This window comes from Dendropsophus ebraccatus, chromosome 4, assembly GCF_027789765.1.
Source record: "Dendropsophus ebraccatus isolate aDenEbr1 chromosome 4, aDenEbr1.pat, whole genome shotgun sequence".
NCBI lineage: Eukaryota > Metazoa > Chordata > Amphibia > Anura > Hylidae > Dendropsophus > Dendropsophus ebraccatus.
The window spans coordinates 137,385,956-137,402,590 of NC_091457.1; the positions used below are offsets into that span (position 1 = coordinate 137,385,956).

General features: G+C 45.0%; 1 protein-coding gene across 1 annotated transcript; it reads left to right on the forward strand.

Moving 5' to 3' along the window:
- The first annotated feature begins 246 nt into the window (after positions 1–246).
- On the forward strand, positions 247–14,174 carry LGALS2 (galectin 2). Its single transcript, XM_069967144.1, has 4 exons — positions 247–352; positions 11,549–11,631; positions 12,514–12,673; positions 13,980–14,174. Exons 1-4 carry the CDS (start codon positions 347–349, stop codon positions 14,124–14,126), a joined length of 396 nt encoding a protein of 131 aa, XP_069823245.1. The 5' UTR covers positions 247–346; the 3' UTR covers positions 14,127–14,174.
- Positions 14,175–16,635: the final 2,461 nt, after the last annotated feature.

Genomic DNA, 16,635 nt, shown 5'->3' on the forward strand with positions numbered 1-16,635 from the left:
CCACAGAGGTGAAGGACACGTAGGATGCTTCCACCTCAGTAATGTACAGGTTTTGTTTGAAGCTTACATTCCACATTGATTGATGCCAGGAAAATAGTGATCTGAGTCACCACAAACATCGGTGATGTCTCTATATGTGTAAAATCCATTTACGTGTTCATGACAAATGATTTTGTTAGTACTTCCCCAGTCCCACTAGGTCACAATGTTACCGTCATTTTTATTGAAGACCGTCCAAAGTCCTCAAGTTAATTTTCAACTAAAGGAGGATAGAAAAGGGGATAGCATCCTGGAAGGAATTACTTCTCTGCAGCTTCCCTATAGACGCTCCACCTAACCCCGCACCATGGCTGTAAGTCAACTTCCTGTTTTTTTCACACTTGGGGATACTGTAAAAATCCTCACCTACATGTTGAGGGGGGGAAAAAAAATCATATAATCTACATAAAAATGGGCCTGTGTTAAGGATTTTAAATCCAGTATGAACAATTTATATTGCAGATAAGTTGTGAGTTTTCTATATTGACTCAATGGTAAATGACAATCTGCATGAATTGTTGTATTATATTAAGCATATTTTTAATGCAGCTCATGTCATCCAATCTCCACCAAATCCACGCCAACGTCTAAAGGATAATACGTTTCAAGAATTTCCCTACCTTCTGGTCATAGCCTAATGCTTTGTTATTGTTGTCTAACATTATCTGCTTTCTTTAAATGGGAATTATCAGCAATTTAGACTAATCTAACCTGCTGATAGCCCCCTATAGTGCTGGGGACGCTGAGGAGGAAGGCATGTGTCTTCATGGCGCTGGTCCCGTGCTGTTAGTCAAGGTAAACTCCGCATTGGAGCACCATTAGGAGCACTGCTGCATCATCTGTCCCATCCCCTCCATTAATTATGTTTAGAAGGGGCAGGCCAGATGTCCCGGCAGTGCTCCTAACGGTGCTCTGGAGCAGAGTTTACCTTGACTAACAGTGTGGGACCGGCGCTGAGGAGGAGGGTTAGACACATACCTTGCTGCTCAACATCCCTGGCACTATAGGGTGTCAGCAGGTTAGATTTGTCTAACCTGCTAATAGTTCCCCTTTAATCTGTGTTGTATACCATTATAATTAATTTCATTGACATAATAATTTTAGGGAATATTATTTGATTATTTGACAAATATAGTTTTGCCGAATAATCTCAATATTGCTTTTAAAGGGGATATCTTGAATAAGATAAAAGAATTTTTTCTTCTTCTTCTTCTTCTTCTTCAGAAACAGCTCCATAATTGCTTACAATCAGTGTCCAGTATTGCAGTTACCTATCATTAACAATAACTTTTGACATGCCATCAAACACGTCAAAAGTTATTGATCACTGCTGAGACCTGCTCTGATCAGAAGATATAGCCGTGGAGAGATTGAGGCAGCGTGATCCACTCTGCAGCCTGCAGTGCAGGCTGTCAATATTTTCTAAATATAAGTCTATTAGAAAATATTGATAAGTATAGAGAGGACGGCACTTCCAAAGGTCGGTGGTGCTCGAGGTTGTAGTTGCCAGACATGTAGTAGAGAAGATGTAGTAGGAAAACACTGCACCTCATTTTGCCTACTTTTAGAGGGGTTATTTCTATTTTCCATATAACTCAATGGCACAAATGGATCAAGTGGTAAAGAGGCCTGTCTATGAATGAGATATCTCGCCTGCCATAGGAATCAGGGAGACATCTTATGATGATAGAGTTCATTAGGGATATATATATACAGGGTGGTCCAAAAGTAGGTGTGTAGTATGTTTAATAGGGTTATGAAAGGGGAGATTTATCAAACATGGTGTAAAGTGAAACTGGCTCAGTTGCCCCTAGCAACCAATCAGATTCCACTTTTCATTCCTCACAGACTCTTTAGAAAATGAAAGGTGGAATCTGATTGGTTGCTAGGGGCAACTGAGCCAGTTTCACATTACACCATGTTTGATAAATCTCCCCCTTCATAACCCTATTACACATACTACACACCTACTTGTAGACCACCCTGTATATTATTTTTGGTAGAGATAACGTATATAGTATAAAATAAAAACATGCACGTCTGAAGTAGATAGAAGTTACTACCTTGTCATTACTAAATAGTTATTATATATAATCATCTATTGTCAATGGCGAAAAGTATCAACCTCCATCATAACTAATAGAAAAAATAACTGAAGTGATTTCTTTATCCCATTCAATAATTGATAAAGGGATTCTGGTTTGTGGGTATTTAGCCCCTTTCGTCCGCTTCTAGCCTGGTATCTTTGTTTCCTACACACCCTGCTTCTGTGTTATATATGGTATACACGCCCACCAATCCTTCACACACTACAGACGTAACGTACAATCCTCACAGATATACATAAAACTATTCTACTAATAACATAAAGATGGCAAGACACTACACATTATATACAAATACAATATCATACATAAAGATCACAACCACACACAGTTGCCTCCTTTCCTACCCTTCGGATACCAAGCACCATGTGACCAATAATGTATATAACATGTATTCAGATCCCCACCGTATCCTGGAACCACTAAACCACCGTATCCTGGACCACTATTACATGCACCTATAGAAACTCATGCATAAACAGCATATATCTATACCAACGCACACACTGATATCTTATATTTCTAGAACAGTCTACTTTAATGTTATTATACTTGTTATTATATTGCTGTATACACACACAGAAGGCCACATATATTATACCTGTTCCTAAGTGGCTGTTCATCCAAGGCAGCAGAAAAGAGAGAGATAGCCAGATTCGGCTTATTTACGCTCTGTGTAATAGAGCAGGGGCGCCGCAATCATGAGGCGACCTGAGTCGTCTGCCTCAGGCGGCGCCACCAGCTGTCTTCATGGGGGCGGCATTCCAGGGCCGCTTTAACCAGAGGGCACATGGTGCACGTGCACCGGGCCCACTGGTTAAAGGGGCCCCCCCGAGCAGGCCGGCCGTTGCTATGTGCGACCAGTGCGGTCGCACAGGGCTCCGGCCACCAGCCTGTCAGGGGGGAGCGCCATGGATGGGTAATCTACTTACCCCTCCATGGCGCCCCCTGCAGGGCCCCCCCGTCCGCCGCTGCCCCCGCCCGCCCGCTGCTGCTGCGGCGCTTCAGCGCTGCAGCAGCAGCGACACTGACAGAGAGAGAGCCATTGGCTCCCTCCCTGTCAGTCACTCCTGTGGCCGCACTTCCTGCGGTCACAAGAGGCCGCACTCTCCCTCTAGCGCCCGACGTCACTGGAGCGTCGGCGCGAGGGTAAGGGGAGTGCAGCCTCTTGTGACCGCAGGAAGTGCGGCCACAAGAGGGAAGAGAAGAGGAACGCGTGGACCTAGGTGAGTAAGTGTTTGTTTTTTTCAATGTTATATGGGAGGAGGAGCTATATACTATTGGGGAGCACAGGGGGCTATATACTATGGGGGGCAGAGGGGGCTATATACTATGGGGGAGAACGGGGGCTATATACTATGGGGGAGAACGGGGGCTATATACTATTGGGGAGCACAGGGGGCTATATACTATGGGGGAGCATAGGGGACTATATACTACTGGGGAGCACAGGGGTCTATATACTATGGGGAGCACAGGGAAGCTATATACTATGGGGGAGCACAGGGGGCTATATAGTACTGGGGAGCACAGGGGGCTATATACTACTGGGGAGCACAGGGAAGCTATATACTATGGGGGAGCACAGGGGAGCTATATACTACTGGGGAGCACAGGGGAGCTATATACTACTGGGGAGCACAGGGGGCTATATACTACTGGGGAGCACAGGGGTCTATATACTATGGGGAGCACAGGGAAGCTATATACTATGGGGGAGCACAGGGGGCTATATACTATGGGGGAGCACAGGGGGTTATATACTATGGGGGAGCACAGGGGGCTATATACTATGGGGGAGCACAGGGGAGCTATATACTATGGGGGAGCACAGGGGGCTATATACTATGGGGGAGAACAGGGGGCTATATACTATGGGGGAGCTATATACTATGGGGGAGCACAGGGGAGCTATATACTATGGGGGAGCACAGGGGAGCTATATACTATGGGGGAGCACAGGGGAGCTATATACTATGGGGGAGGACAGGGGGCTATATACTATGGGGGAGGACAGGGGGCTATATACTATGGGGGAGCACAGGGGAGCTATATACTATGGGGGAGCACAGGGGGCTATATACTATGGGGGAGGACAGGGGGCTATATACTATGGGGGAGCACAGGGGAGCTATATACTATGGGGGAGCACAGGGGGCTATATACTATGGGGGAGGACAGGGGGCTATATACTATTGGGGAGCACAGGGGAGCTATATACTATGGGAGAGCACAGGGGACTATATACTACTGGGGAGCACAGGGGTCTATATACTATGGGGAGCACAGGGGGTCTATATACTATGGGGAGCACAGGGGAGCTATATACTATGGGGGAGCACAGGGGAGCTATATACTACTTGGGAGCACAGGGGACTATATACTACTGGGGAGCACAGGGGTCTATATACTATGGGGAGCACAGGGAAGCTATATACTATGGGGGAGCACAGGGGAGCTATATACTACTGGGGAGCACAGGGGAGCTATATACTACTGGGGAGCACAGGGGGCTATATACTACTGGGGAGCACAGGGGGCTATATACTATGGGGGAGCACAGGGGGCTATATACTATGGGGGAGCACAGGGGAGCTATATACTATGGGGGAGCACAGGGGACTATATACTACTGGGGAGCACAGGGGTCTATATACTATGGGGAGCACAGGGAAGCTATATACTATGGGGGAGCACAGGGGAGCTATATATTACTGGGGAGCACAGGGGAGCTATATACTACTGGGGAGCACAGGGGGCTATATACTACTGGGGAGCACAGGGGAGCTATATACTATGGGGGAGCACAGGGGGCTATATACTATGGGGGAGCACAGGGGGCTATATACTATGGGGGAGCACAGGGGGCTATATACTATGGGGGAGCACAGGGGAGCTATATACTATTGTGGGAGAGCACAGGGGGGGGCTATATACTACTGGGGAGAGTGCACAGGGGGGCTATATACTAATGGGGGAGCGCACAGGAGGGCTGTATATAACTGGAGGAGCACATGAGGGGCTATATACTACAGGGACACCTTAAAACTATGGAGGCACAGAGGGGTGTAACTATGTAGGAGTACAGAGGGGTGTAACTACTGTATAGAGGTACAAGGGACCTAACTACTGTATGTGTTGGAGCCTAAAATATTTGTCTGGCAGATTCTGGAGAGAAGATTCACAGCCAGGAGAAGACTTCAAGGTGGCCCAGGCTGGATGGAGAGAAAAAGAAAAGGTGACAGACTCTGATCGGAGAAGACGCCCCCGGTGAGTCACTGGATGTAACTGCACTCTGTTATAGGATTGTAGTGTTAGGGGTCATGATGTGGCGGTTTTATGTAATGGTATCATTGGTGATATCTTTCTGTTTTGTTTAGTGCAGTTTTTATGTAATATGTAATCACTGTATTGTGGAAATAGTGTTATAAGGTAACTACTGTATGTATTGGGGCTCTTGATACAGTGTGGGGGCAAATTCAGTACATTATACAATGTGCCGAAAGGGAAGGGGGGGTCCACTCTTGAGGGCTGTGCACTGGGCCCACCAATGTATTAAAACGGCCCTGCGGCATTCAGTGGCAGACTATAATATGAGCGGTTCGGGCGGCCGCCCACATTATAATCCGCCACTGATTGTACCATGTACCGGAGTCCCCCTGCGCCCGGACAGCATCTGTAATGAGATGCTGTGAGCGGGGGAGACTGTATTCATAAGCGCCGCGCTGTAATGAATCAGCCGCGCGGTGCTGTTACTACAGCGCGGCGCTTATGAATACAGTCTCCCCCGCTCACAGCATCTCATTACAGATGCTGTCCGGGCGCAGGGGGACTCCGGTAAATGCATTCCACGTCCGTGATCCGTCAGGATCACGGAACGTGGGAATGCAGCCTTAGTCCCCCGGCTGATGTGCGGCTGCCGGAGGTGTCCCATCCTGTCCCCGGCAGCGCACGCATCAGAGAGATCCCCGTGCGCCGGAAGTCACAGCCACAGGCACACAGGGAGCTCTCTGATGCGCGCGCTGCCGGGGACAGGACGGGACACCCCGGGCAGCCGCACATCAGCCGGGACCAGACCAGAGAGGCTCGACGGGGGAACGGAGGGCAGGTGAGTTGTGTGCTGTTTTTTGTTTTTGTTTTATCTGCTGTGCAGGGGGGGGGGGGGGAGAGGGGGACCATATATAAGGTAGGGGGGGAAGAGGGGGACCATCTATAAGGTAGGGGGGGAAGAGGGGGACCATCTATAAGGGAGGGGGGAAAGAGGGGGACCATCTATAAGGTAGGGGGGGAAGAGGGGGACGATCTATAAGGGGGGACCATCTATAAGGGAGGGGGAGAGGGAAGAGGGGGACCATCTATAGGGGGGGGGAAGGGGACCATCTATAAGGGAGGGGGGAAAGAGGGGGACCATCTATAAGGGGGGGGACCATCTATAAGGGGGGGGAAAGAGGGGGGCCATCTATAAGGGAGGGGCGGGAGGGGGACTGTCTATAAGGGGGGGGGGGAGAGGGGGACCATCTATAGGGGGGGGAAGGGGACCATCTATAAGGGAGGGGGGAAAGAGGGGGACCATCTATAAGGGGGGGCCATCTATAAGGGAGGGGGGAAAGAGGGGGACCATCTATAAGGGGGGGACCATCTATAAGGGAGGGGCGGGAGGGGGACTGTCTATAAGGGGGGGGGAAGAGGGGGACCATCTATAAGGGGGGGGGAAGAGGGGGACCATCTATAAGGGGGCATCTATAAGGGAGGGGGGAGAGGGGGACCATGTATAAGGGGGGGAGGGGGACCATCTTTAAGGGAGAGGGGACCATCTATAAGGGAGGGGGAGAGGGGGACCATCTATAAGGGAGAGGGGACCATCTATAAGGGGGGGGAAGAGGGGGACCATCTATAAGGGGGGGGGGAGAGGGGGACCATCTATAAGGGGGGGAGAGAGGGAAGAGGGGGACCATCTATAAGGGGGGGGAGAGGGGGACCATCTATAAGGGGGGGGAGAGAGGGAAGAGGGGGACCATCTATAAGGGGGGGGGGGGAAGAGGGGGACCATCTATAAGGGAGGGGAAAGAGGGGGACCATCTATAAGGGGGAAAGAGGGGAGAGGGGGACCATCTATAAGGGGGAAAGAGGGGGGAGGGGGACCATCTATAAGGGAGGGGAAAGAGGGGGACCATCTATAAGGGAGGGGGGAGAGGGGGACCATCTATAAGGGAGGGGGGAGAGGGGGACCATCTATTTTTTTTTTTGTAAATCAGGGGGACCATCTATAAGGGAGGGGGGAGAGGGGGACTATCTATAAGGGGGGGGGGGAGGGGGGACCATCTATAAGGGGGGGGGGACCATCTATAAGGGGGGGAAGAGGGGGACCATCTATAAGGGGGGAGGAGGGGGACCATCTCCTAAAAGATCAGCACCCTCCTCTCCTGACATTCTCTGTGCTGCTGTGACCTGTCCTAAAAGATCAGCACCCTCCTCTCCTGACATCCTCTGTGCTGCTGGGACTTCTCCTATAGGATTAGCACCCTCCTCTCCTGACATCCTCTGTGCTGCTGGGACCTCTCCTATAGGATTAGCACCCTCATCTCCTGACATCCTCTGTGCTGCTGGGACCTCTCCTATAGGATTAGCCCCCTCCTCTCCTGACATCCTCTGTGCTGCTGGGACCTCTCCTATAGGATTAGCCCCCTCCTCTCCTGACATCCTCTGTGCAGAAAGGGACCAAACATTATGTTTATTGGGGACAGCAGTGGGGGGGGGCAGTAGTGGATTATAATGTGGGCGGATTGACGGGGGGGGGGGGGGGGGCGTCATTCTATAGTTCGCCTCGGGCAGCAGAGAGGCTAGAATCACCCCTGTAATAGAGACAACAATCATTGCCGGGAAACAAGCAAAGGGCATGAGAAAACTGTGACTGTGGACAGGTGCTGTGCTGCACAGACATCGCTAACAATGTCCATGCAGCCCTTGCTAAAAGATAATCAAGCGGTGTAATAGGCTCAGTAAACAAACGCCGATTATACATTATTGATCAAGCCATCATCAGCCAGTGTAATAGGACCCTAACAGTCTATATTCCCTAGGATTTGTCACCACTCTCTCTATGGACTCCACCTTAAGTCTACTCATATACCTTACAATGGGGGTAGAATGTTGACTAACTGGTTAAATTGTCTTCTCCCTGTACTTAGACCATTTGAAATGCTTATGGCCACTAAAAGCTATATACCAGGCCATGAAGCTAAATTGTTTCAAATTCGAAAAATACCAATGAGATAACTCTGCTGATCTTATCTCAGTCTACACGCCAAAGGTAACAAGTGCAGAAAAAAGGAAGTGCTAATTTATTGTGTGTACTGTAGAGGCCAGGGTAAAAACTCTAATATTTAGAATTTTATAATCTATAATAAAAAAAAAATGTAAAGGTCTAATAAAATCAATAACTGAGCAGTATGACAGTAGATTTTTGCTTCTGAACCATAGTGCTCACTGACAGCTATGTTATGCTCTAAAATTGATTTGGGGTAAAGCACCCTCTGGAGTGAGACCTATGAATGAAACCTAAAAGGCAGGGAGAAGTCAGCAGGGACCGCCCCATTGGCACTTGCCCTGGTTCATGCCTTGGTACAGCCTGTGCCCTAGCTCATCTATAAACTATATATTTTATGAATTACTACAATATTCTAGAAGACATAACTGTTTGTAACCAGGGAGCCTCTTGCAGGAAGGTCGCATAAATCTCATGACAAAGTCCCACTAGTATTTGTCTTCTCTGATGATCTGATGATATATTCCCTTTAAGTGTATATAGATTATTTTTTTTTTTACTGAAAGGATCTATACATGTAAAGCACAAAGTGTGTCATAAGTCTTAGCTAATGATAACATTGAGGAATATATGTCAATATTTGAGTACTATTACGATGTTTTAGATATATGAGGGAAAGTATTGATCAAGAAGGCTGACATTTTTATTGACTTTTTTTTGTCACCAACAGTCAAAGGACCTTATGTAGAGAAACTAATGCAGATCAGTCAAGTATATATAGTAAAAAAAAACTAATTCCAGTCAATTTTTTCTTGGAAAATAAAAAGTGACTAGACATGAGCACAACTCATGCTAGAATCTGATTGTTTAGCATTTAAATACCGGGGGCTAAAGAAGATGGATGCAGCCCTAGGGAGTCTGGGAAATCATGGACACAGCCATAGGCTATATTCATGATTTCCAGAACTCCCTAGAGCTGCATCTAACTTCTTCAGCCATCGGTATTGAAATGCAGAATGAATGAGCAAGTTGCGCTCATCACTAGAAGTGACCTAACCTGGCAGCTAGCACTGTACTTTAGGGTCCCCAGCCAGAAATAGCTGTGTGCCGATCAAGTGATATATTACTTTGAATGTTCCTCCACTCGGACCCCCCCAGTGATCAGTTTCTTATCGTGAAGGAAAGAATTTGGCATCAAATTTTCACTTTCCCTGCTGCACCATCCGAGGGGAAATGAAGCATTGCAGGGTTCCCATTTAAATCAATGGGCTGTCTCTCTATTAACTCCGAATTCCCTAAATGGGAATTTCAACGTGTGTTTTCTAAATGAGAGAACCCTTTTAGGAGATCAATCTAATTGTTGGTTAATAAAGTAAGCCCAAGAACATTTTTGAGAAATAATTGAGATTGATGACAAAGTGTTTCCCTGTTCATGAATCTCCCTTACAAGGTACCCCTCCCGCACCCCCGTACCAGCCTGTGTGCCGCACATTAGCTCTGCCCTTTATTTATCTTGGAAATGAAGCAGGTGGTTACCAGTATATAATTATCTCTCCGCTATTCCCTGGTTTTATGGCCGCATTTTATCAACTTGTTCTCTTCAACCTATTTAATGGAAATGAAGAGATATGAGAAAACAGGGAGCAATTAATGATTCATCATTTATCTTCATCAATGGCTATGTTAGCTAAAACATTCCACCTTTATATATAGAGGGGACATAACTTCTAGAATTTCTCAGACATCTTCTCTTATCTCTTTTGGCCATGGTTTGCCTTAATTATTTTTATTTTGTTGTTTTTATCTTGGTTTCATTGAAAAGCAAATAAATACTGCGGAAAACGGGAAACCCTAATGGAGGCCTTTACTACTTACATCAATTACAAATATATCACTTGATGTTTTGTGCGTTGCGTATACAACTTAATCTATAGTTTAAATCAATGGATATTACAAACAATTATGAAAACTAAAGACCTACCTATATATTTGACATGTGTCTACCAAACCTACTAAATCTGGCAGGACTGGCTGACTATCTACTGTATGTGGGGACCTCCCAACATTTGCTAATTTTTTACGCATGCTCTACTTGCACTAACACTGGTATTTGCACAAAGCTTTGCAAAGAGTTTTATAGGTGGCTTAAAGAGGGGGAAGCCTTGATTTACCTTTGAGGAACAGCGAAGATTGTCTTCAACAGTCAGACTGGTTCGGTTTTCAGTTACACAGCCCTGGCTTTTTCAGGCTCTTTCTTCATCTCTCCTGCACCCACTTCCAATAATTTGTCCTTATCTACCTGTTACTAGAGACAGATTTCCCTAGACAACTAGCAGTGGACAGCCGATTAGACCGAAGTGATATAAATGGGCAAGACTTTAGGGTTGTTTTCCAAGGATAAGTAGTCATTTTTGGTAGATGAAATTATTTACAATTACATTATTAAATATATTTAAAATCACAAATAGGAAGAAGTTGTTTGAAAGGACAGTGGCAATTTAAGACGTTCTCTGGATAAGACAACCCCTTTATTCAAAGCAGTGCCTAAATCTCTTTTATACATTATGCTAATAAGAAAACTGGCCCATTAGTTTTTTTTAATGACATTAATATATTATTATAATCATAATTCCCAAAGTTTCTATTACCTAAATTTTACAGTAAGGGATTTACAGTAAAATTTTATATGTACAGTAAAAGCAAATAATTGTACTTCATATGTACAGTAGAAGCAAATAATGTTTATATAACAGCCCTAAAGCCAAGAAGCCAAAAACAGTACATGTATACAGTATTGTGTTCACATATGCTGATGTAAGAGTAATGATATTTTACTTAAAGTGTACCTGTCACAAAGGGCCGCCTCTAGATCAGTGGGGAGATCCACTGCTAAGTCCGGGTCTCCATGCATATGGAGATGCAATGAGAAAATAATGCGTGTGGCCCCCCCATTGAATCCAATGGGTAAGCATTACAGTATCATTGAGTCTTTTGTATCCATGGAGACCTGAACTTCTGGATTAGCAGTGAACTTCGCCACTGATCCAGAGGGGGCCCATTGTGACAGGTACACTTTCATTATGACCCTCTACACAGGCAAAATACATAGCGTAATATTACCTTCTTTTTATTAAAACAGGAGAAATTTGAAGTTGTGAACCTAGAACTGAAACGAGGAGAAAGTTTGAAGCTGAAAGGAAAACTTCCTGGAGATGCAAAGAAGTAAGATATTTGTAGCATTGCTCCTTTAACCGTAAGGGACCTGATAAGCATCTACTAGGAGCTTTAATGGGGTTTACCTTCATGATTAGATTGTCTGTTACATAATATATTCATACAGCAATGAACTATTCCTTTAAATTGAATAACAAATTCCATTTAATACATTTTCAACATTGGTATTCTATTTGAATTTATACTGCACTTACTGACAGCAGCTCCCTGTGTACCTCATAGAGCTAACATCAGACTCCCCTCCTCCAGGCTGTGCTGCCCTGCTCTGTGGTGAGTCTGTCCACAAGATGGCCGACATGAAGGCTCCATGAGGTACACAGGGAGCTTCTATCAGTATATACAGTGAGTACAGTTACTAATACTGCACACTGAACAATTTTACTATAAAGTGGTCAACATCTTTAACCGATTCCTGACCATTCATTGTAAATATATGGCAGCCAGCTTTGTGTATGGCGCTTGGCTTGTTCATTGTGTATGTGCTGGAGCTGTGGCTTATCTGAACTGCTAATTGCTCCTGCACCCTGTCAATGATGAACCATCTATGATTAATGCTGGAAAAACCTTTTAACTAGAAGTCTATGTACCTAAAAAAAACAAACAAAAACAGAAGTAATGAATCCTGTATCCTGCATGGCACAAATGCAGTTTGCGTGGACGCTCAGCCATCAATACTTTCCTGAATATACATTACCCCAAACATTACTTACCCCAGGCACAATGTTATTCTTCTCCCCCCAGACCAATCTGCTTTTTTGCCTTTATTAATCAATCTATGAAATAATAATCTCCATGTACCGAGGCTAAAGAGTGCTTGTCAGGATTACAACTATCTTACCAGTCTGCCATGGCTCTATGCTTCCCCTACAGCTTCTCCTTTAATCTGGGACGCAGTGCCAGCGATATAGGGCTACATTTTAACCCGCGTCTGCATGAGAGAACAATTGTCTGCAACTCCAAGCGCAGCAACAATTGGGAATCAGAACAAAGAGATGGACACATGTGCTTTTCCCCAGGGACTGAAGTCAAGGTATGTCTGATGAGATTATAGATGGGCCATGCTAGAGGCAGAGCCTATATATCAGGTATATACAACAGCATCAACAAAAATCAAAATTTTTCCATTTAGACATGTGTTGGCCAAACCTGTCAATTTTGGGAGAACCATTATATGTCCGTAGTGGCCTCCCAACCCTTTCCTAATGGATCATGTTGTTGGGAAAGAAAGATCCTTTTATTTCCGGGAAGGCCAGCAGAATCTTGAAGAGGCTTACCACCCCCATGAACAATGAGCTGGAACTGGAAGAAATAGCTAATGGGCGGATAAATATTTACCCAACAGCTATCTAATGTGTATTGTCCACCCAAAGCACACAATAAAATTATACTAGAAAAAGGTCTGTCTCTTGCTGCATGAAATTTTTTTCTATTATCTATTTCTTGTATTTCAGCTGTGCTGGTCATTGATTCATGGAGGACAATTCATTATCGATAAACCTCAGGCTGCATGTTTCTGTGACTTAAAGAGGTTGTCCGGGATATACTGATAATTGTGGATTATGACGGGCTGCAAGGGGGCATGTCAGTGATGTATACTTACCTGTACTGATTCCTCACAGCTGCCAGATCTTGGGCCACCGATTCTCTGCTGCTCTCAGTGTTTTGAACACAGTCAGTAACGTCCTGCTCCCTCCGGAAATGGCTAGTCAGCATGGATCTTATATTGTCTATGCAGACTGTCCATTTTCAGAGGGAGCGGGACATCACCATATGTTTAAAAAACATTGTGGCGGCCAATCGGCAGGGGAGTGGGACAGGTAGGTATACATAACTCTCATGCCTCCCACATTCGCAATTATCAGTTTATTGTGGACAACCCTTTTAAGTCACAGAACCGTGCAGCCTGAGGTTTATGGATTATGAATTGTCCTCCATGAATCAATAGCCAACACAGCAATTGGAAGAGATAGATAATAGAGAACATTTCAAGCAGCAAGAGATAGACTTTCTTCTAGTAAAACTTTATTGTGTGTCTTGGGTGGACAATTGTCCATGTGTTTAACTATTTAGAAGCCTACCCTTGGGGATCTCACTTAAAGGGGTATTCCAATGTAAAACATTTTCCCTCTATCCACAGGATAAGTATCAGAACGCGGTAGGTCAGACCGTCAGGATCACAGCGATCTAAAAATGGGGACCATAGTCTCTTTTTGGGTCCCAGTTTTCATGATTATGGGGAGTCTGATTGGTGGGACCCAGTCATCTGACAGGGGATTGGTTGTAATACCCCTTAGATATTTATATATGTATTCATATATTTGCTTTCTCTTTCACAGATCTCCATCAAATTCGCTGGAGACAAGTTTGAAGTGAAACTTCCTGATGGTCATGAGATTTCATTTCCAAATCGCCATGGCTATGATAAACTCACATACCTATCTGTCAAAGGTGACTTCAAGGTCACATCCTTTAAATATGAATAAAATATTACTTAGTGATGGCTACAATAAATAATTCTTTGGCTAAAAATATTTTTGTATTCTTCATTGGAACAAAACTTCAACTGGTATTACATGTTTGGATGTTTTTCTCTTCTGTGATGCGGTTCCCAATGTGATAATGATACACACAATAAACAGAAAAGTGTGTTCTCTTTCTAAGCATTAGGATTTCAATGATATAAACCCTAAAGTGTCCTTCCACCTGGTTGGATGTAAAGTTTATATACAGTGATCACACATCAACAAAGCTGCTAGATGTAGATAATAGCCCAAATAACAGCATGCAATGGCAATAAGCTGTTTCTAAGCCAGCGGGGTACTGTCATGTACCAAAAGAGGCATGGACTCAGGTGTCAAGGACTTGATAGCATGGCTTTAGAAAGCATTAGTTCAGCTTCATCTACAATATACAATTCCCTTCTGTGCACCAGTTCATCTAAAGACTGCCATGGAGTGTATAAAAAAAGTCAAAGGAAAGCAACAAAACCATGGAGATCCACAGTTCTGAGGAAGGATTAAAATGATCACATGTAGTTCTTCTTGACAATAGATGTCTAAAGGAAACATGTTAAGTTGGTATAAAAATATAAATGGCTTGTACAAAAACAAACAAACAAAAAGAAAAACCTATTTTGGGCCTTGAGGATGGACATAACTTTGGGAACTAATGTATTTGTTTTATATACCGGGTCAGTATGGTTGTGTTTTTTTATACAATGTATAATTATGGAAATAACTAGATTGTTTAATGCAAATTGTTAGGGCTGCTGCTGTGTCCCGTGCGCTGGGCCGCTGACGCACCTTCTCTCCCCGCCGGTTGTCTTCTGCAGACACTGGAGCCCATATGCACCTGGGGGTGCCTCACTGCTCCACGCTCCTGCTCCCCGCTATCCCGGCCGGCACCTGCGTCCCCGTCTCCTAGGGCATGCGCATGCCAGCTGTCACAGATTTAAAGGGATAGTGCGTTCCTAATTGGTTAGTGCACAATCACCTGCCCTATAAATAAAGCTCCTGTTCTGACATTCCCTGTTGGAGCCTCAGCATGCTTCCCATAAGTATGTGGTCCCAGCTTTCCGTGATTCCTGCTGTTCTTGGTTCCTGCTGTTTCTAGTTACAGCTATCTGTGCTTCTACCTATGTCTGCCATTCCGGTTCAAGCTGTGAGTCCTGCTGTGTTCCAACTTGCCTGCCTACATGTTACCAGCTGCACCTTGCCTGCCGCCACTAGCAAGCCAGGGGTAGCGACCTGGGGGTTACCTGCTGCAGCAAGTCCATCCTGCCTTGCGATGGGCACTGGTGAAGAGCAGCAGCCCCCTCTGCTCCCTGGTGCGGCTTACATCATCGCTAGTGGCGGTACACCGGATCCACAACTCCTGTCGCTACACAAATGATAAAGAAACATTACATTTTTTTCAGTATAAAGTATTAGCACTACATGCAGAAAAACAAACACTCCCTACTTATTTGGATGATCTTCCCAAGGCAGCATCCCCTAACAAAGTGACGTTTCCTGCTTTTACAATGTGTAGGGTGCGTTAGGGGTACAGAATGCTCAGCAGTCAGCCAAGGTCAGGAACACAGTCAATACTCAGAAGAAAATGCTGGTGATGTCAGGCCGTGCACAAACGACAACTGAAGGCTACTGTGATTAGTCGGTGTGATGTTCTCTCTTCAACATTAAAACTGCAAGACAAAAAAAGAGGTGTGAGGTGTGGTGCAGAGCAAGATGGCAGTGGAGGTCTATACTAGTCATGATTATGTCTTCAAAGCAATAAAAAAACATAGATTGACCAAGAGGCCACATAAAAAACACCATTCATCTTACCGGACATATTTATAGAATTCTGATGGGTAGCAAGGTGTATAGTAACTGTACTCCTCTATTCTTTATTATACATACACTAAGAGTTTGGAGTTACATTAATTTTGTCGAGGAACCAGTGGTACAGCCATTTCTCAGAAGTGGCCCAGAGCCATTGTTTCAGCATAACAATGCAGGCCATGTGTTTCTATTAGTACTGTGAGCAGCCTGAAAATGCTACCATGGCCTGCAGCATCTCTGGGTCTGTCACCCATTGAACATATCTAAGACGTGATTGGATGGCAACTGCAAAGAGAACTGCTGGCAGCGGATCTTGATGGCTCATTTTTCTTTATTAGGTTAAAAAAACATGGCCGCTTTCTTCCAGAGGCAACACAGCTCCAGTTCAGGTGTGGTCTGCAATTAAGCTCCATTCACTTCAATGGAACTAAGTTGCAAAACTTCACCCAAACTGAAGACAAGAGTCGTGCTGTTTCATGAAGAAAACTGCCATGTTTTCTAAGCCTGGATAACCCCTTAAACTTTCATTTAATGTTTTTTATGCAATAAATTCAGCAGATGCGACAATCACTTTCTTCATTTGACATAAACCATGCTCTCAAATTATAAAGAGTTTATTTTTTCCAGTCACATCCCTTCTATAATAGGCTATTAACTCAAGAGATGACTA

Excerpts from the sequence above, each read along its gene's own strand:
- LGALS2 (XM_069967144.1), top strand. Across the intron at positions 11,632-12,513 it reads CTTCCTGGAGATGCAAAGAA|CTTCTCCTTTAATCTGGGAC; the intron begins GTAAGATATTTG and ends CTTCCCCTACAG. Across the intron at positions 12,674-13,979 it reads CCCCAGGGACTGAAGTCAAG|ATCTCCATCAAATTCGCTGG; the intron begins GTATGTCTGATG and ends TCTCTTTCACAG.